Source organism: Kogia breviceps, chromosome 10, assembly GCF_026419965.1.
Source record: "Kogia breviceps isolate mKogBre1 chromosome 10, mKogBre1 haplotype 1, whole genome shotgun sequence".
NCBI classification, from domain to species: domain Eukaryota; kingdom Metazoa; phylum Chordata; class Mammalia; order Artiodactyla; family Physeteridae; genus Kogia; species Kogia breviceps.
In genome coordinates this window covers 86,694,236-86,715,459 of record NC_081319.1, presented here as the reverse complement: position 1 = coordinate 86,715,459, position 21,224 = coordinate 86,694,236, and the positions used below count along the sequence as shown (strand labels likewise).

Below are 21,224 nucleotides of genomic sequence, written 5' to 3'. Positions count from 1 at the left end.
GTACCGTTTTCAAATTCCTACTTTTTTTAATTTTTAAAATAAATTATCCGAAATAAAAAAATTAAAATATTTTTTTAAAATAATGAAAGCTCTAGAATGAAAGCACTCTGTACCCAGAACACAATTTAAGATATAGTCATTTTAATCTCATCTCCTTTCACTGTCTCTAGTTGACTGTCCCTCTCTCTCTCCTTCACATTCAAGGAGTCGAATGAATGTTACTCCTCAATTTTTTATCACTGAAGTCCACAGGGCCCTTCTTTTGTTTTTTTTTATTTATGGATTCCTTTTTAATTGACTTTCAATTTCATTTTTCGTCTCCCACCCCCATAAGAAATCACTGGAAAGATCGTCCTTTTCTTTCTTACTATATGTTTTTGTAGAACATGTATTTTTGGTTTCGGTACATGCGTTTTTAATTTACATAAATGACGCTGTGTCATATATCTCATTCTATTTTTACTTTGTCCCTTTCGTGCCAGTTTTTTAATCTGTGTTGCTGTACGTAGCTCTACATCTAGAACTATTATTTTTAATTACTGCACAGAGGTCTGCAGTGTGTGTCCTCACCCAGGGATGACTCCCAGATTAGGTCCAATGCCCTCCCACCACAAATAAGGGTGCCATCAATGAACATCTTCCTATGTATTCCATTATGAAGCTGTGTAAGATTTTCCGCAGGATTGACTTGCAGGTCGTGAGGGTCTGACAGTTTACAAATTTTGCAGTTCAGAACAGCACCCAGGACCCAGGACCCAGGGAGGAAGATTTAGACACACACAAATTCATGTTTAGTGACATCTCCAGAAACATCCCTCAAATTCAATTTTCCTGACGTCCAGCCCGCTTATTTTGAGCATTAATACTAGAGTTACAAGTATTAACCTACAGTGTTTCTATTCTGAACTCAAAATTTGGATATTGAATATTATTTTTACATAATTTATTGCAAAGCCCCCCAAAATCAAAAATCTCAGGTGACTGGAATTTTCTCCTCTCCATTTCTTTTCTAAAAAAGAAATCTAATCTAATAACAGGTTACAAAGGCAGAAAATAGGGTGAATCTCTTATGATAGTTGATATCTAGAATTGTTCTGCCCTCTCTCTCCTCTAAATTCCTCAGAACTCACAGAAAGGTTCATACATACACTGAAAGAAAAGTGAATTGGTATGTCTTAGGAAGATGGTCATTAGCAAGGCTAGAAAAGAACAAACAAATGAAGTTTTCCTTTATTGCCTAGGTGACCACATATTGTCCATTTCTGCCCGTTTAGGATCCCCACGTGGGCCCTGGAAACATGAGAAAGGAGGAAATGGCAAATAGACACAACTCCTAGGGTAATAGGAGAAGCACTCAGAAGTTCCTGGAGGGTCACTAGGTGGGTCCAACGCTATTCAGGCTACCTGGGCTCTGCCACTGATGAGCTGTATGACCTTCCAGGCAAATGACTTTGTATCCCTTGCCTTGGTGACTCCCTCTTTAAAATGGAGGAAATAATTGAAACTTACCCCATATGTATGCTGTGAGATTGCATGATTTGGTATATACAAAGAGCTTGGCAAATAATAAAGGCCTGATAAATCCCTGGCATAAATGCCTAATAAATCTTTTTATTGTTGTAATTGAGCACCCGCTGTTTGCCAAAGCCTGTGAACAGGACAGGTGCAGCTCGTACCCCGAGGAATAGACATGTTGGCAGCAAAAACAGGTATGGAGCAAGTAGATGAGTGTTGCTACCCAGGAAGAAATGGGAAATAAAGACCCTTTTAGCTTTACATCTCCATAGGAGAATCTCAGCAGCCCAGCTAGAGGTCCCACTTAATCCACAACTTGTAAATTCAAGTTCCATCCATACTGCTTTGGTAATGTATGGTCTTTTCAAAAGAAAACATGAAACACTTGAGACTTATCAACTGTCAAACCAAGTCAATCTGTGGTTTTCTTGATGCCAAAAATCAGCAGTTCCCAAACTTTTTGGCACCAGGGACTGGTTTCGTGGAAGACAGTTTTTCCAAGAAGGGGGGTGTGGGATGTTTTCAGGGTGATTCGAGTGCATTACCTTTATTATGCACTTTATTTCTATTATTATTACATTGTAATATATAATGAAATAATTATACAACTCACCATAATGCAGAATCAGTGGGAGCCCTGAGCTTGTTTTCACTTGTCACTGATAGGGTTTTGCTATGAGTCTGCAAGCAATTGATTTATTATGGTGTCTGTGCAGTCAGACCTCTCTGCTAATGATAATCTGTATTTGCAGCCGTTCCCCAGCGCTGGCATCACCGCCTCAGCTCCTCCTCAGACCAACAGGCATTAGATTCTCATAAGGAGTGCCCAACCTAGATCGCTCACATGGGCAGTTCACAGTAGGGTTCAAGCTCTGGTGAGAATCTAATGCCGCTGCTGATCTGACAGGAGGCGGAGCTCAGGCGGTAATGAGAGTGATGGGGAGCGGCTGTAAATACAGATGAAGCTTTACTTGCTCCCCCACCACTCACCTCTTGCTGTGCAGCCCAGTTCCTAATAGGCCACGACCGGTACTGGTCCGTGGCCCGGGGGTTGGGGACCCCTGACACAAATTATGAGGATGCCTATGGGCCTATGGTCATCGCCAGACAAGGAAGAATTTCAAGATCTGCACACCCCATTCTTTAGTTGCTTCCGCTTACCTGAACTGAGCGTCCTCTTTCTCACCTCTAGGCACACACTGTTCCCTTTACCTGGAGCACCTCTTCCACTTCTCTGTCCAGCCCACACTCTTGCCTCGATCTTGCCTACATCTCCTCCATGCTCAGTTTGGGTGTCACTTCTTCCATGACATCTTCCCCAGCTCCTTCCATCTCCACCCAGTCTGAGTTAAGTATCAAAGCGTGGCCTACAGTACCCTCCACTCCCAATGGTGTTATATCCCACTCTACTGTAATTGCTATTGAACTGTTTGACTCATCCTCCCACCAGCCTCTTTAGGACGGAACTCATGACCCATGTGAGATTAGCATGGTGCCTGCCACATGATAGGCACTGGGTGGATAAACAAGCATTTGATTGTAAACTATTTCCACTTGTACACATAAATCATTTTCATGATTGATACATGGAGAGTTAGGAAGATTTTTAGGCTTTGGGGAGAGATGGTTAGATTCCTCACCTGGAATATTCTATAGCTTCAGTAGCCAGCAACACTACCTCACTGGTACAGATCAGGCAATCTATTGAGGGCCACTTGGCTGGAAGCATCCTTATAAAGGTATTCCTAGAGCCTGATGGAGCAGAAGGGTGAAGGTTAAGGCAGGTTTGGTGACAGGATGAAGGAGTGGTATAGTGTTGACATCTACACTGGGACACAGCTGGCCTCACCATTTGAGGGAGGTGTGCAATCCGGGCCTGGGAAAAAGACTTTTTTGAGCAGAAGATAGGAGAATGTGAAAAAGAGGGTCTGTCTTTTGATGAAATAAAATTTCTATTTTAAGGCAGGGCAAGAAAACTTAAACATAATATTCTCTCTCCGTGTTTGTTTGGACCTCCTCACTCATGTGCAGTGTGCATTTGCATTACACATTAAACAGAGCACCTCAAAGATGGGAGTGACTGCTCCACCATAAAGATCATATTTCCCCCCTTTCTGCTGATGTTAGTGATGTAACTTCTTAAAAGAATAGCGTTCTTTACCACATTTGTAGGGGGTCATGGTGACTTGCTGCTCACTTTGTATGTGCTTATGTGGACTATGTATATATAGCCTTGGTGAACTTGATGTAAAATATCAGCATACATATCCGTATGTTTTGATGTACTGTCCTTTGTCTCGAAAATGTATATGATTGTGCATTCGACTTCGAACAGGTGGAACATTTCTCAGAGCTTTCTGAGAATCTGTCTCCTGGTTATAATCCTCAGTTTAGCTCAAATAAAATCCACTTTTTTTTCTTCTCAACTTGATTATTAATTGAATTTTCATTGGTACTCTCCATTGCTGTGTGATGCCTATAAAGAAAAGTGGGGAATCAAGCTTCAGAGTGAGTGGTGAAAGTCTCCATAAAAGTAGAATTGTTTCCTGAACTATTCTTCAAAGTGTTGGGACATTTTGTTTCTGCAGACAGAACAGGAGATCACATTTCAACCCTTGACCATCTACATAAAATAATGTGCTCTGAAGGTAAAAGCCAGGTTGGTGGGACTTTCGGGTGGACGGGGGCTTGGTCTTGGGAGATGAGTAAGAGGGTAACAGTTACAGTGAACTTAATTTCCCTCATCTTGAGTTTCTATGTAAAGGGGCCCAGTAATGATTAAAACTCCAGACTTCTTTTCCACCTCTCATGTTTCCTTCCTCTCTCTTACAGAGAGTTTGGAAGAAGGCACCTCAGCCCTTCCTGGACTGCTTCTTCAAGTCAGTCTGCATGCTAACAGCTTCAGGTCTGTCTGTTCTAGTGGGCTATCCACTCCGTGGATATGCAATCAAAAGGATTCTTCTCCCTCACAGCTTCTTTTCTGAAATCACAGGGACAAATATTTTTCTCTTTGATTTTCCCTTCCAAAAAACTCTGACCACAAGACCACCTTTTAAAATAGTTATTTACAACTTGCATTGTTAGTTGGATTTTAGTGGCTGCTATGAACTGAGATGCTGCAACCTTCTGAACAACGCATTTATCAGTCATTCCAGAGGCTGATCTTGCTAAAAAAAATATTGCCTGTAGATTACGAAAGTGCATCCATTTGGGATTTCCCCAGGAAAAATAATAGAATGACCAGAAATTATGATGTTGCTTTATAGTTTAAATCTGGAGACTTTGCCTTCTGCTTTCCCTGGTTCCCTTTTTGCTTGCTGAAAAAACAATACATAAAAATGCAAGAACGTCAAGAAAGATAGAAATTCTTCTGAAAGAAAAACAAACTTATCTTTGTCTCTTCTTTCCCTTTTTTGTAAACGATAAAACTGTCCCCACCCTCAGATTCATATAATACAGTCCTATGAAACTCCGTAGGGAAAATTGACCCTTAAGATTTTGATGCACCATACCCTTTCCGAGGGCAGGAAAAACCACGACAGGCCCCGCTGGGATTCGAACCCAGGATCTCCTGTTTACTAGACAGGCGCTTTAACCAGCTAAGCCACGGAGCCAACACGCCCTCAAGCTTGCAAATCAACATAGAAAAGGAATGACTTAGCTTTTGTTCTGTGCATCTATTTCCTCGTTATTGAGGTTCACGAGCCCCCCAGATGGTCTCTCAGACCCTAAAGATGAACCTCTGCTTCGCCCCCAAAGACCTAAGAGACCGCGCAGCCATAAGAAAACAGACCCTCCGCGCGGGGGTGGGGTGAGGGAAACTCTGGCGCGAGCCTGAACCCTCAGGCGGCGCCAGAGAAGTCTTCCAGGAACTGTCAGAAGGGCAAGAGTTCAGCAGCTGCAGCTTCCTTGGGTGAATTATGACCTGGGGCCCCAGGAGGAGAGGAAAACGGCCACATTTACACCAGAACACTTCCAACACCAAGAACTGGTCCCTGCAGGAAGCAAGCTATGTGTTCTTTATTTCACGGATTTTAATTAAAATTCAAGCTCTTCCTTACCCCATTTCTTTCCGTAAAATTGGGTTCCACCTGCCTGCTTCTTGCTTAACTAAGTTGCATCTTTAAAAAATTCAAGACTTCATCATTAAAATCTAGTTTGGAAAGAGATAAAGGAGCAGTCTCCTCTCCTCTGCAGCTAGAGGAAGAGAGACGCTTTCTTGTCCGAAAACTTGTCCAAAGGATCTGCTTGACAAGCTGTCAAATGGAAAGCATTCACAAAAATTTCTACATTTTCATGGGGGCTTATGCATTTGTAACTGTTCCAAATTCATTCTGTTCTCTGTGAAATAGATCCGTCCTTAGGCAAAGGGCTTTAGTGGAATTCGGAAGAGTTTCCAAGTTGTTGCCATAGCTGTGAAAGTAACTTCCCAAATGACACCTGTAATTATGATTGGCTGCGTGCTTGAAATCTGTTGCCGTTCTGAAAATGTTGAAATTAACATTTCAGTATTTCTGAACTGTATCAATATTGAAGGATTTCTCTGTCTCACTCTAAACCAGTCATTGGCACTAATCTCTGCCTACAAACATGATTTGGAGGAGAGGTTAAAAAGCCCATGACTCTGCTAGATTTCTTTTTCATAAAACGATTGAAAGTCTATGAACTCAACACACAGTCTGATTCACTCCATGAAATAAGCACCGATTTCTTTAATAGTATGAGATTAACCATTGTATTATTAATGTGCTTGGAGCCAAGATAATCATAAACAGCAGAGTCACACCTAACATGGCTTTGACCAAACTGTGGTAGACATTCAGAAAGACAACAGAGCCAACAATATTTGGTCTGGGTTTCTCCTTTGACTGGCAGCTGTCAAAATTTGCACAGAAATTCTGGGAAGTCAAAGGAGTTTTTAATAAGCCAGAGACAAGTCTTGGGAGAAAAATTAAGACTCAGAGCAATCACTTCCAGAAATCTGGGTGTGACCTGCAAAGACCATGGAAAGGCCCCTTCACAATGGCTCTGTTCCACACAACTGAAATTGGAGAAGGTGCAGATCGTGGTGTCATAGACTGCTGACAGTGGAAATGGCTGGCAGTGCTACTATTTTCCAAATGCTTGGGAGAGAAACTGGAAGAATAGTGCACTGTGACCCAGAGGAGGAGGAGAGTCCACTGCAGTGATGGCTGGTTTTACATGTCAACTTGGCTAGTCTATAGAGCCCAGTTATTCAATTAAACATTAATCTAGATGTTGCTGTGAAGGTAGTTTTGTACATGTGGTTAACTTCTACAATTAGTTGACTATAAGTAAAAGAGATTATTTTCAGTAATGTGGGTGGGCCTTATCCAACAAGTTAAACACTTTAAGAGCAAAATGGAGGTTTTCCTAAGGAAGAAGAAATTCTGTCTCAAGACTGTAGCATCAGCTCCTGCCTGAGATTTTTCTACACTGCCAGCCTGCACTTCAGATTTCAGACTTCCCAGTCCCCACAATCACATAAGCCAACTCCTAGAAATGCATGTATATTTTCCTACAGGTTCTGTTTTTTCTGGACTCTGTTTCTCTTTCTTGACTGGAACAACTACTGAAGAACAGACTGGAAGCTGGAAACTGGAACTCTCAGAAAAGAAGTCCCAGTAGAAAGATATCTAAAAACAAAATGAAAAAAAAAAATAAATAAAATAAAAACAAAATGAAAGCATGCCTCTGCTCATGTCAGAGCATGAGCAGAGAAATCTGAGGCAGCCCAAAAAAGCTTTTAAAACCTTCAAGGCAAAACAAAAACAAAAACAGAAACAAAACCCTTCAGGGCTTCCCTGGTTGCGCAGTGGTTAGGGGTCCGCCTGGTCTGCCTGCCGATGCAGGGGACACGGGTTTGTGCCCCGGTCCGGGAGGATCCCACGTGCCGCGGAGCGGCTAGGCCCGTGAGCCATGGCCGCTGAGCCTGCGCGTCCGAAGCCTATGCTCCACAATGGGAGAGGCCACAGCAGTAAGAGGTCCCCGTACCGCAAAACAAAGGGAGGTCTTTGCAGACAAGAGAGCAGATGTGAACATGGCCTCCAGCTAGCTGGGTTGAAACCAACTTTAGAGGTGCAAGATGGGACCTGTGACTTCCAGGGATGCCCTGGAATCTGGCCTTCCCATCCTGGGTGTGTGATGAGGATAAAATAGAGTCAAGAGGTACGTCAGTTTGCTTCTGTTGGGCTGCACCCCACAGGCCTGCAAGCCTTGTACTTGCCCCACCTCAAGACGGAAGAAAGAGCTCAGAGTCAGCTACAGAGACATCAGTGGTTTAATGGATGGGGGATCTTACACATCTGAAGCCAGGTCCTGCAGTGACACCCCACCGTGTGTTCGGTACTTGGCAGTAGCCTTCACTCCCAGGGGAAGAGGGAGGTTACCACTTATACGGGGAATTGACATCGGGTTGGCTCATCGGTTACCAGGGAAACCAGCTGAGGAGCATACCCCTCACCACCCATTTGATAAGCTATCTTGGTGGAGACTTTCTGATCTAAAGATTAGAACAATCAGTAGCTGGGGCCCCGGGTGAGTATGTAGGCATTTACTGATTTGGCTCTACAATAAGAGGGAAGGTCAGTCACATAAGTAGGGTGTAGGTGAAGCAGGCACTAGTAGAGCAGGGGATGTACAGAGAGCAGAGAACAGCCAGCTTGGGTGGCCTAATCACAGCTTCATTTCTGAAAATTCAGGCACAATTGTTCATGTTTCCAAACTCCTCTTTAGTACAGAAATCTCTTTTTCTTCTGATGGGGAGGGGATAGTCTGTAAGCTTGGATGGGAAAATAAATTTTTATTTTGACTAACTTCTTACTGAAATTTTGTATTTTCTTCCATTATGAATGTAGGAAACAAAGCACAGTATATTTCAGTCCTTTTCACTTTATCACTATTGACAATCACAAATATTTTCACAGAAAATTACAGTTGTTGCAAATTTCTTAAAATATCATTTATGCTCATTACTGCTTTGAAATTATAGTATTTATTAGAACTCCTGGATATTATCATTTGGTGCATTAATAAAGGAGCATAAATATTATAATATAAATTTTTTTTTTTTTTTTTTTTTGCGGTACGTGGGCCTCTCACTGTTGTGGCCTCTCTGGTTGCGGAGCACAGGCTCCGGACGCACAGGCCCAGCGGCCATGGCTCACGGGCCTAGCCGCTCCGCGGCATATGGGATCCTCCTGGACCGGGGCACGAAGCCGTGTCCCCTGCATCGGCAGGCGGAATCTCAACCACTGCGCCACCAGGGAAGCCCCATATTATAAATTTTTAATAGTTTGATAACATATTTCAATATAATTGTTTTCCCTTTGAAATCTTATATATTTATCTTTTAAATTTATATTTAAAAGTATTATTCTGTGATGGAGTCCATAACCACCAAAGTTCCTAGGGGTACATAATACCAAATCTGGTCAGAAGACCCCTATTTACTATCTAGGGAGAAATTCCTAACTAGATCTACCGTAATGTTTATGCAGAAACAGGAACATGTACATTTTTCTTAAGTGCTGTTGCAAACTTGTGAACTGAAAACAAAGATTTTCTGAACAATGTGTACATTCTCAATGTCAGGCAGTTTTACTGTGTTTAGTAGCCCTCAACTTAGTTTTTTTTTGGGGGGAGTGAAGTAGAAATGAATAGCTTTATTGCTTTGCCAGGCAAAGGGGGCCACAGAGGGCTAATGCTCTCAAAACTGTGTGTCCCCAGCCCTCAACTTATTTACGATGCTCACCAGGCATGGAGATAATGATTCCTTCTCAGAAATATAGACAGGCTGAAAGGCACACATAAGAGACGCTTCCTGAGAAAGCAAACAAATGCTCCTTTTAAAGGTGTCAAATTCTGAAATGTATGTCCTGAGGTAGGAGCAGCATGCGGTGAGGGTGCTTAGCATAGAGTCTTACTTAAGTAAATATTGGAAATAAAATGTTTTCAACGACCCAAAGAGAGACAAGAAAGAATGTCAGATGTATTGTCACCCTACAACGGCTTCCAAGTTCCTACACAGTAACAGCCAAAGCCCATACAAGGGTGTACAAGGCCAGAGGTCATCTCCCAGAGGTCTCCTAGCCCTTTCCGCTCAGCACTGGCCTCCTCGACATTGCTGGAACATCCCATGCACGCTCCCACCTCCATGCCTTTGCCCTGGAGATGTCCCCAGTTCCAGGTCGCTCTTTTCCCTGATACCCATATTTATTGTTCATCACCTTTCCTGCTGGGCTTTTCCATTCTCTTTCCCGTTTGTCTTTTTCCCTCTAAGTGCGTATCACCATTATTTTATTTATTTAGTGCTTTATTATCGTCTTCGCTACGTCCATGCAATCTTTTTGAGAGCAAGGATCACCTCTGTTTTCTTCACAGTTGTATTTCCGGTGCCATATTGGTTGAATGAATGAATGCATGAACGAAGAGATGATACTGGGGCAGAGGATGCCAGGCTCTGTACAGACAGACTGAGAAAGCAGCACAGACGCTAGGGCGCGTGCAGGCGAACTTGCTGCCTGGGGAGTCCACGCGCTGCTGTCTGAGCTAGCCAGGAGGACGGGGCTTTCAGGGCCAGGCGCAGACCCCACAAGGTGGACCGGTTGCCGCCGCCTGGTTTCTGATGAAGGCATGCCCGCCTGCTAGTCACCCAGGTGCAGGGCCAGTGGCGCAATGGATAACGCGTCTGACTACGGATCAGAAGATTCCAGGTTCGACTCCTGGCTGGCTCGGAGTACGCATTACCCTTTTACTCCCTTTCTCTGCCGACCACTGAGGAACCCAAAGGAATTAGAAAATCCATTACAAGTTGAGGTTTGCCTAGAAGTCTCAGGACCGAGAAGGCCCCGCTTTTGACCACAGCCAGGGTCATCATTCCTTTGCAGAGCAAATTTCGCGTCCGGCCATGCGGTGGCGCTAGCCACAGCCAGACGGAGAAATGTGCGTGGGCCCCGTGTCACGCCCAGCCCCACCAGTCCATTCCTGCTGGAGGATGGATTTGAGGTAACCTGGTAAGCAATGCGGAAGACATTAAGATCCAGAAGTTCAGATTGAGAAGTAATAGTGAAGGAATTGAAGTCTCTTTTGTTCTCCTCAATCCGGTCATTTCCAGAATTATTAAGAATTTCGCTTCAGATCTGTACGCTGCAGGGGCTTGGTCTGCGCATCTAATGGGCCTCTCTGGTTTGGGAGAGTGGTACAAGACGCACGCGCATATTAACGACGCACATTTGCTGGGAAGAAGCGGCGGGGCGGGGCGGGTGGGAGGAAGTGAGGAAGTGAGGAAGTGGGAGGGAGGGAGGGAGGGGCGTGTTCTGCAGGGAGAACTGTCAGCAAGGGAAAGCTGCCTTCGTCCAGTTTCCGTAGTGTAGTGGTTATCACGTTCGCCTCACACGCGAAAGGTCCCCGGTTCGAAACCGGGCGGAAACAATGTTGGTTTTCTTGTTTTTTCTCCTCCCCCACCACCTGTGTGGATCTCCTTTAAAAATCCATTTATTTAAAAAACTCTTCACGCCTCCCTTTCTTGTCTCTCTTGTCCCAGGCTGTGGTGCTGAAACGACGCTGCTCAAGGTGGGTCCGGAGCCCGCGGCCCCAGAGGCGGACACACGCGTCGCGAGGGGGAGAACCGGGCTGTCCCCGGCTCTGCAAGGCGGCCCGACGCCCGCAGCCCCGGAAGCGCATCCTCGCCTTGCCTTCCTGTTCCCAGCAGCGCCCGGCTCCGGGCGTCTCTTCGCTGGCCCACTGTCCGCGCAGGCCCTGCCCCCGCCGAGAGCACCTGCGCGGCAGGCCCGCAGCTGGCAGCCTCGCGCCCCTCACACGGCCGCGAGACTCGGGTGAGTACCTTGGGGGTCTTAGCGTGCGTCTCCGGAAAATGGGGGTAGTCCCGCCGCCCTCCATAGATTTGGGACCCTCCTGCAATCTAGCCCTCGTCGTGATTAGGTGACCTCGGGCCCCCGACCTTTCCACCTTGCTTTCCACTCTCCAGAACAGCTGCAGTGGCTCTCCTGGGCTTCGAGTGTGAATTTCTGGGAAAAGCGGAAGCCGGGAGGTGAAGATCGCAGGCCCTTCTGGGATAAGTCCCCACAGAGACTCTAGGGTAGAAAAAAGGGAGGCGAGGAGGGGATTTGAAAGCTTTAGGCCAGCAGGGCCGTGGCCTGGAAGAGGTCGTGGCAGGTGGGCTGGTCTGCCTTGGCCTGGGCTCTTTCTCGCCTCCCCTCCCTAGCTTACGAGGTGCCCCCTCCGGAGGGGACACCGAAGGGCTGAGTCTTACTCCGCTTTGGCCTTCTGCTCTTCCTGTCAAAAAGAAAAAAAAAGATCCCAAAGTTAAGAAATGGGGCAACTGTGGCTTTTGCGTATTGCCTTGAAGCTTGAGAAAGGTCACTGGCAGCACTTGTGTAAAATCAGGACTTGTGCCCTGGTGTCAGGCCTGTTACCTCTGTTTCTGACATGGCCTGCTTCCATGTTAATTGGATCTATCAAATGCTTTTCTGGGAAAGAACTCTTGATATAACACCAAACAGCCTCAGGTATATTCTCAGGATCTTCTTCTTAGATGTATTATTATTATTATTATTACTATTACTATTTCTAAGAGTTAGCCAAGCCTAGTCTCTCAGATCGCATTGCTCCAGATTCCCTCAAATGACTGACAGGAATGTGATGTTTTTATGGCATAAGACAAGAAAGGGCAATCCTTACCTAATAAACTGTTTTCTCTTCCTCCCTTCCTCCCTTCCTCCCTCCCTCCCTCCCTTTCTTCCTTTTTTTTTTTACAGGCAACTTGTATAGGCATCCCTTCCCCAGCCCTATTATTCCTCCATTTTCATACCTTCTCTGAAAGACCCATGCTTTTATCATCTTGTAGTTTCCCTTGTTAGCAAGACAATAAGTTTGGCAGGTGCTCAATGCAAATTTGTCTAAGACATTTTCATATAAAATTCCCTCTATAGGGAGACACAAGAGGGAGGAGATATGGAGATATATGTATATGTATAGCTGATTCACTTTGTTATACAGCAGAAACTAACACACCATTGTAAAGCAATTAAACTCCAATAAAGATGTTAAAAAAATTTTTTAATAATAAAATTTCCTCTACACCGCTCAGAAATACAGGTGAGTTAATGTGCCCTGCGAGGAGCAAAGGTCTCAGGGGCCCAGGAGGTGATAGGGATTTGTCCTCTGCATCTGTCTGTGATGCCAAGGGGCAGGAATACTTTAGTTGGGAAGCTGAGTGTGCCCCAAGCCAACCTGTTGCAGATGGGTGACAGTTTGTTTGAAGCTTATGGCTCTCTCCTCTTTAAACCACGTGTGTTCTGGCAAGATGAAGCAGCAGCCCTACCATTTTAGAGACACTCTGCCCTTTCTCATCTTCTCCCACTATCCCTCCCTCCCTCCCCCAGTCTCCCTCATTTAACCTCAAATGGAAGCTCCAGCTGCTCACCTTGTCTGTTATTTCCTTTGAAAGGTGGAGAACAAATAGGCCCTGGGGAGTGACTGACACTGTGTGACCTCTTGCTCCTGTATAGCGATGCACCTTGAATAGGGTTTTTTTTTTTTTTTTTTTTTTTTGCGGTACGCGGGCCTCTCACTGCTGTGGCCTCTCCCGCTGCGGAGCACAGGCTCCGGACGAGCAGGCTCAGCGGCCATGGCTCACGGGCCGAGCCGCTCGGCGGCATGTGGGATCTTCCCGGAGTGGGGCACGACCCCATGTCCCCTGCATCGGAAGGCGGACTCTCGACCACTGCGCCACCAGGGAAGCCCTTGAATAGTGTCTTTTATGTGTTTGTTTTTTTACTATATCCTCTATTTTCTCCTTCCTAAGCTTGGTGTTGTAATCTTCTTCCAAGTCTTCTCTCCAACCCCAAGGTACTATCTGCCATAAATAAGAGGCAGAGAGAAGAGGGTGGCCTTCTGGCTTTGGGATGGGATTGAGACTAGAACCCTAGTTAGAACAAACTCCTTGGAACCTAGTTCAGTAACAGTCAAGGGAGCGAAAGGACATTGCTAAAATGTGCCTCTGCTGGGGATGGCGTTGGGAGTGTGTATTGGATGAGGTGAGATTTGGTCCTTGGATACTGGAGAGAGACTCATGATGAAAGAGAAAAAAAAACATGGAAAAAAGATTCTGAGAGCTGGGCAAAACATCAAAATTAATCTAATCCGAGATGTGTCATATAGGTCATTGAGATCTTTATACTCTTTCCTTCTGTATTAGTTTGCTAGGACTGCCATAACAAAACGTCACAGACTGAATATCTTAAATAACAGAAATTTATTTTCTCACAGTCCTGGAGGCTGGAAGTCCAAGATCAAGGTGGTGGCAGGTTTGGTTTTCTTGCTGTATCCTTACATGGTCCTCTCTCTGTTTGTGTTGTCTGTGTCCTAATCTCCAGTATGACATTAGTCATATTGGATTAAGACCTACCCATAAGACTTCATTTTACCTTAATCACCTCTTTAAAGGCCCCATCTCCCAGTACAGTCACAGTCTGAAGTACTGAGGTTTAGGACTTCAACTTATGAATTTGGCAGGGGAGTGGGGGGGGGTACGGACACAAATTCAGCCCATTTCTGGAGACAGAGATTGATGTGTTTTGTATATTATTGAAACAGTTTGGGGAATTCCCAGAAGTTAACTTTGCAGAAGATTTTAGCATACCTGCATCTCCTCATCTTGCTAATCATTTGCATATTTTTATTGCAGAAGAAATACATCATTTGCTTTTTATTTCTCTATTAGTCTTTTTTTAAGCTATTTCTGTCAGTATATTTATATTTCATAGGTCTTTTTCTAAAATTAAAAAAATTCAAGTCTTCACAGGTAAGAAAAGGACTTTAAGAAATGGATGTTCCCTCCCCCCTTGAGGCTGTTAACAGGGATACATTTCCACATCCTAAAACCAGCAAGTTCATTAAATGAAGAGTTAAACTGAGACTTTCATAAAAATTTCAGTCCAGTTCTTTACAATATGAAAACATGTTATTCAAAAATTTCACTAACTTGTTCTGTTGTCTTTTAATATATTTTTGCCCTGGAAAGTGTTATTTTAACAAAAGGGAATTGTTATATTCCTAAAACTTTTTAAATTGTTGCCATGTCTTGGGAAAATAACCTCAGTATCTGTCTTGATAATTTCTTGCCTCATTGATAAATCTCTGTATTCCCAAAAGTTATATTACTTAAAAGATTTATTTACCACTCCTGAAACTAAAATAATATTGCACATCAACTATATTTCAATTTAAAAAACTATAAAATTTTTAAAGTAAAAAAAAGTCTTAAAAAAAAAATTTACCTGCCAGTTAATAATTTTTCTTTTCATTCACATGCATGATGGAATATTTGTAATCCTATGACTTATATATTTTATTACCTAACAAAGTATTTTTTTATTTTTTTAATTCTTAAAATGTATTTGTTTGTTTTTAGTTAGTAGACTTTATTTTTTTAGAACAGTTTCAGGTTTACAGAAAAATTGAGCAGAAAGTACAGAGTTCTCATATATTTCTTCTCCCTCTACCTCAGTTTCTCCATTAACTATTTGCATTGGTGTGGTACTTTTGTTACAATAGATGAGCCAATATTTATACATTATTATTAATGAATTATTATTGTTAACGAATTATTATTATTTACATTAGGGTTCCATGCTTTGTATACAGTTCTATGAGTTTTGTCCAGTGCATAATGTCATGTATCCCCATTACAGTCAGTAGCATAGAGAATAATTTCATTGCCCTAAAAAACTTCCCTGAACTCCATCTCAAATAATTTCTTTTAAATTAACACCACTATATGGTGAGAGCCTCTCCCTCCTCGACCTCCTTGGCCTTCATGAAAATGAAATAACCTTTTATCCCACCAGCCCTTTTTCATTAGTTGTGCATCTGTCTCCTGTATTTGTAAGGTCAGCCACCTGTTCTCCTGATAAGCTTCCTAAATGTGAGTTTCAAGGAACTAATCCATATTCATATACTCAGATCCAGAATCCAGCTAGTGGCCTCTTTTCCTTGAATTTATCTTTATTGTCACCTGCTGTGTTGGGGCCTTTGACATGTGCCGATTGTGGTTCCCCTGCTTGGGATGGACTGCAAGGGATCCAACATGAAGACCGAGCCTAGGAAACAGACTGTGAGCATTCCCAGGACAGGACCTGGGCTAAGAAACACAATTTTGGAGTGAGATGGAAGGAGAATGGTATGGAGTGTCCATTGTTTAGGGAGTTGTGTTGTAGAACAGAAGCTCTCCCTTTGGTTTCCTCTCTCATTCTCTGGTAACAAAAAGACCTCTAAGAATATATGCAGATTATTTAGGGTGACCTTATTTATTGTCCAAGTTGGCACACTTTTGAGAGTAAAAGGGAGCATTATTAATAATATACTAGGGCAACAGGCACAAAACAGGTCACCCAAATATTAGACCAAATGATTTTCATGCCGTAAAACATCTCTCAATATTGCTTTCTTCATGGTAACAACAGCTGTCTTTTCCTCCCTGTTCCTTTCTGGGCATACCATTACCATACCCAGAGTTGAGCTTTGTGATCTCTGGCATCCTCAATTATTTTCTTTGCACATGTTTTTCTTCATTGTGTTCGATTTTGGATAAAACAACAACAACAAAAACAACACTTGTGTTCTTTAAGAATTGTACAAACATTTCTTTAGTGGTGCATTTGGGAGAGAGTAAACTAGGCATAAATTCATGTAATGTCCAGGGAAAGATGTCCTTGGGAGCGAGCAGGTTGGGTCTGGCTGGGTCAGTAGAATTTCAAGGTGTCTCTGTGGCAACCGGGACTTTTGGACCCACCAGTAATTTAGAATATGTAGAGGCAAGGCAAGAGCACAGTAAGGGAAGAGAAGGGCCCAGCTAATTTCTTATTAGCTTTTCAGTGAGCTGCTGTTCACCATGAGATTAGAACTGCTTCTCCTCTCAATTTTTAATCTCTGTTCCCAAAGTTCCTTACAAGGTACCAAGGGAAATAATGACTGATTCAAGGCGCACTCCCACTTTGGCTCCTTCCCTCTTCTTTATACTAACTCTCATGTCTCCCTCTGTTCCATGAGAAGGAAGGAAAACTGTAAAATTTCCAGAAATTCTAGTCATAGTGGAAAAATGGGGGAAGAATAGATAATGAAAGTAGATAGAAAATAGAAATATAGATAATAGATAATGAAATTATCATATAATCATTATGAAGTGATAATTTGATGTTTTAACACCATTGGTTGCCTTTGTTAGCCGAAGAACATAAAAATCAAATCTAAGTTTGCTAAAAAAAAAAAAATCTAAGTTTGCTCAAGGACCGTGTTTGCCCACTCTATCTAGACGGTGAGGTCCAGCAAAAACACAAAACAAAATTCTGGAGCAATTTAGAGAAAAGTTAATATTTTTTTTTCCTTAAAATAAAACATTGTGGAGTAGGGCAGGGCATAGGGTTACAGAATTCCCCAGGAAACATTTTCAGGGGTGGGGCAGAAGGTGTGAGTGGCTAGTTTTGTCCCAGAGCTTTAAAAAAGTCCCACAGTGTTTGAATGCCAGCCATGGACCCAGGTCCTAATTGCCCAAAATCAAAATAAATCAGGTTTATTTGTGTGGCCTTGAATCTGTGCTCGGGGCTACACACCTTCTTAAAGTGGCTTTTATTCTTGAGCAGACACATAAAATTACTCTGTAAAATATAGAGAATATGGTGTATTACCCCTGTGTTGTTCCCCACCCGCCTCCAGTTTAAGGAAGAGAACTCCCATGCCCTCTCCAACCACCATCCTTTTCTTAACTCCCTGAGGTGACTACTGTCCTGATTTTTATATTTATCTCTTGCTTTTTTGACTACATACTTGTAGCCTAAACAAGTCATTTAGTTTTACACTTACAAATGGATCCATACTGTAGATCCATTTTGTAACTCGGGTTTTTTTGCTCAACATTATGTTCTTGAGATTCGTCCATGGTTTTGCATATAGCTGTAATCTATTCATTTCTGCTGCTGAATAGTATTCCCTTGCATAGATATTACCAAAATGTATTTATCTATTCTATTGAAGGACACTGAATGGTTTCCAGGTTTTTGAAATTACAGGGTTGCTAGAAACATTCTTGTAGGGGTCTCTTGTGCACAGCCCCAAGAATTCCTCCAGGTAAACACCTAGAAGTGAAATTGCTTTAAATAATGCCACACACTAATTTACACACGTATAAACACACACCCTAGCAGTGTATGTGTTTTAATTGTTCCATATCTGCTGAGCCCTTAATATTGTCAGACAATATAGTTTTCACCAATTTGATGGATGTGAAATGTTATATTCTGTGATTTTTTTTTATTCATTCCCATATTACTAATGAAGTTGACCTTTTTTTTTTTTAATTCACCATTCATGCTTTTTCTAAGAAGTATGTATTAACACTTCTGCCCATTGTTTTTAAATTTTCATTTTGTCCTTTTCTCATAGATCTGTAGGAATTCTTTACATATTCTGGACTCTAATCCTTTGTCAGTTATATGTATTATGAATATCTTTTCCCCAGCTTGTAACTTATCTTCTTACTTTTTATGCATCTTTTTGCTATATAAAATTTACTAATTTTAATATAGTCAAATTTGAATTTTAATGTAGTTAAATTTGTCAGTCTTTTCCTTTACGGTTTACACTTTTTGTGTCTTGTTAAAGAAATCTTTCTAGGAGCAGTGAGGAAGACAGAAGAACCGCTTGGGCTGGTAAAGCCATCTGCCAGGCACTACTGCCACCATGCCCAAGAGAAAGGCAAAAGGAGACGCTAAAGGTGACAAAGCAAAGGTGAAGGATGAGCCACAGAGGAGATCGGCACGGTTGTCTGCTAAACCTGCCCCTCCAAAACCAGAGCCCAGGGCAAAAAAGGCCCCTGCAAAGAAGGGAGAGAAGCTGGCCAAAGGGAGAAAGGGGAAAGCAGAAGGCAACAAAGATGGGAACAACCCTGCAAAAAACCGAGATGCCTCCACAGCCCAGTCACAGAAAGCAGAAGGCACTGGGGATGCCAAGTGAAGTATACTTTTTTGATAGCTCTGTACTTCTAAGTGACTCTACTGTTTGAAATACTATTTTTTTTTTAAATCAAATTTTGTAAAGACGTAGATTTTTTTTTAAAGTTATGTTGTTAGCACACAAGACGCTTTGTTGTTATCTTTTGTGGAAAGGGCAAAATAACCACTAGTAGAATGTTTCAGAAGCTGGATTGAAATGGGGGAAAACAGAATTTTCTATCCTCGTATTTGAAGATTATTCTTGGTTCCCAGGAGAGATTCTCCGACATTCACATATGACAGCCACTATGGCTCAGAAGCCTTACCGTGTGGGGAAGCAAAACCTCATGTCTTCTCCTTTCCTGATGCCATCAACACATCCTTGACTTCCTGAAACCAAGAGTCATGATGCGGCCTTGGCACCCCTAGAATCAGCTGCGTCAGGTAACAATACTCAGGATTTCTGGTGATGACATCAAGGTGGTGTTGCTCAAAAGAGCCAGGATTCCTGTACTTTGTGGATCATCTCATTAATAATCCTGGAGTTTTTAGTTCCTTTCCTCCATTTCAGAGGTGACCTGTGAAAAGGTCTCTTATATGCCTCATGCGAAATATTCACCCTTTCTGAAAAACTTTTCCTGTTCATTGCAGCAACAGACCTTGTTGACTTTTTGGAGAAAGGAGTTTGAAAGTTATAAGACGTTATGGATTGTCACCCATGTCCTGCTGGAACTTTTTTTTTTTTTTTTTTTGCGGTACTCGGGCCTCTCACTGTCGTGGCCTCTCCCGTTGCGGAGCCTGTGCTCCGGACGCGCAGGCTCAGCGGCCATGGCTCACAGGCCCAGCCGCTCTGCGGCATGTGGGATCTTCCCGGACCGGGGCACGAACCCGCATTCCCTGCATTGGCAGGCGGACACTCAACCACTGCGCCACCAGGGACGCCCTGAAAGTAACTAATTTTGAAAAGTATCTTATAAAGCTGGATACAAGTTGGCTTCATGGGAGAGGAGGGATCATTTCCTACTCCAAGTCATAAAGATATCCTTTACTGCCTTGTAAAAGTTTTATAGTTTTGCTTTTCACATTTGTCTTTAGTCTTCCCTGAACTGATTTTTGCAAAAATATGAGATAGTAATTCAATATAATATTTTTTCCATATGGTAAGTGGTTGTCCCAACCACTTGGTTGTCCCAACTTTTCTGAAAAGTTCATCCTTTCCCCACTGATCTGTAATAGTGGCTCTTTTCATAAATCAAGTTTCTTTTGGGTGGGGGGAGCTGGGAGAGGTCTGTTGATGGTTTCGATTCTGACTCATTGGTCAATTTGTCTAACCTTGTGGCAATGCTATACAATCCTGAGTACTACAACTTTAGAAAAAGGTCTTGATATCTCAGGACAAATACCACCTCCACCTTTAACATCACCACCAATCTTCGTTGGAGTATCTTGGCTATATTCTTAGCCAGCTGCTTTTCCATACAACTTCTAGAATTAGACTGACAAGTTCCAAATCAAACTAACAAAAGGTGGAATTTTTATTGGATTTTTATTGAATTTATAGATTAATTATAATATTGAGTCTTCCAATCCATGAACATGGTATAATTCTCCACTTATTTAGGCTTTCTAAATGTCTTTCAATAAAGTTTTATAATTTTCTCCATAAACGTTTTCTTTTGTTAATATTTCTTAGGGACTCTACCTTTTGGATGCTACTTTATATTGTATGTTTTTAGTTGCTACATTTTCTGTTTTCAGCTAAAGTTGATTTTTGTATTCAACAACCTTGCTAAACTCATTAATTCTTATGTCTGTATATTCTTTGGGGCTTTCTACATAGATAACCATATATTCTTTTTGTTTTGTTTCTTCACAGTCATTATACCTTCTTTTCCTTTTTCTAGTTCTAGGCATTGTCTAAGTGCTGGAGGTACAACAGTGAACAAAACAAAGTCTCTGCTTTCACCAAGCTTATACTCTAGTGGGGGAGGGTGTAGAAGATGCACAAATTTATGTGACAGGGTGCTTTAAATAAACAAGTATAAGTGGGTGCTATTTAGATAGGGTGGTTAGAGAAGTCCTCTCTGATGAGATGACATTTGTGCAGAGCTCTTAGTGAAGTAAAAGAATAAGCTCTTAATGAAGTAAAGGAATAAGAGACGTGACTGAGGGGAAAACATTCCAGCAGAGGGAAAAGCAAATGCAGAGATGAGGTGAAAATGTGTTTGGCATACTGAGGAAGAACAAGGAGGCAGAAGTGGCTGAATTGGCATGAGGGAGGGCAAGAGTGATAGTTGATATGATTGCAGAGATAGCCAGGGGCCAGAAAATGGACGATTCACCACATTGTCACTTTTCTCTGAAAATGATGGGATGCCATTAGAGTTTTGAATAGAGAAACCACACAGTCCAAGTTAGTGTGTGTGTGTGTGTGTGTGTGTGTGTGTGTGTGTGTGTGTGAGTATGTATGGCTGATGCATGGCAATAGGGTGTAAGGGGGGGAAAAGTTGAAGGAGAAAGACCAGTTAGATGGCTGTCACAACTGAATTGCTGGAAATTCTACTTTGTCCTGCTATATTACCATCCTTCCTCTGCTCAACTATTCCCACCCCATTTTAATTGGTAAATTACAAATATTATCTGTGCTTTCTCTTTGCCAAACAACAACAGGATCAAAGA

At 42.5% G+C, this 21,224-nt stretch overlaps 1 protein-coding gene and 3 non-coding genes across 5 annotated transcripts; 3 read left to right on the top strand and 1 right to left on the bottom strand.

Annotated features, from left to right (window-relative positions):
* Positions 1 to 5,055: 5,055 nt before the first annotated feature.
* Positions 5,056 to 5,129, bottom strand: TRNAT-AGU (transfer RNA threonine (anticodon AGU)). Its single transcript has one exon. It is a non-coding gene; the product is annotated as a tRNA-Thr (tRNA).
* A 5,069-nt stretch (positions 5,130 to 10,198) lies between these two features.
* Positions 10,199 to 10,271, top strand: TRNAR-ACG (transfer RNA arginine (anticodon ACG)). The gene has a single exon. It is a non-coding gene; the product is annotated as a tRNA-Arg (tRNA).
* A 186-nt stretch (positions 10,272 to 10,457) lies between these two features.
* HMGN4 (high mobility group nucleosomal binding domain 4) lies at positions 10,458 to 20,212 on the top strand. Of its 2 annotated transcripts, XR_010835128.1 has the most exons (3): positions 10,458 to 10,550; positions 11,081 to 11,372; positions 18,217 to 20,212. XR_010835128.1 is itself a non-coding variant. In XM_067006553.1 (2 exons), the coding sequence occupies exon 2, from the start codon at positions 18,295 to 18,297 to the stop codon at positions 18,565 to 18,567; it is 273 nt and encodes a 90-aa protein (XP_066862654.1). In that variant the 5' UTR covers positions 11,283 to 11,372; positions 18,217 to 18,294; the 3' UTR covers positions 18,568 to 20,212. The 2 variants fall into 2 exon arrangements, 1 of the variants encoding a protein (XP_066862654.1); XM_067006553.1 differs by lacking the exon at positions 10,458 to 10,550 and having other exon boundaries at positions 11,283 to 11,372.
* Positions 10,896 to 10,968, top strand: TRNAV-CAC (transfer RNA valine (anticodon CAC)). The gene has a single exon. It is a non-coding gene; the product is annotated as a tRNA-Val (tRNA).
* Positions 20,213 to 21,224: the final 1,012 nt, after the last annotated feature.

Bases quoted from the DNA above. Each gene is read 5' to 3' on its own strand.
- HMGN4 (XM_067006553.1), top strand. From the start codon at position 18,295: ATGCCCAAGAGAAAGGCAAAAGGAGACGCTAAAGGTGACAAAGCAAAG.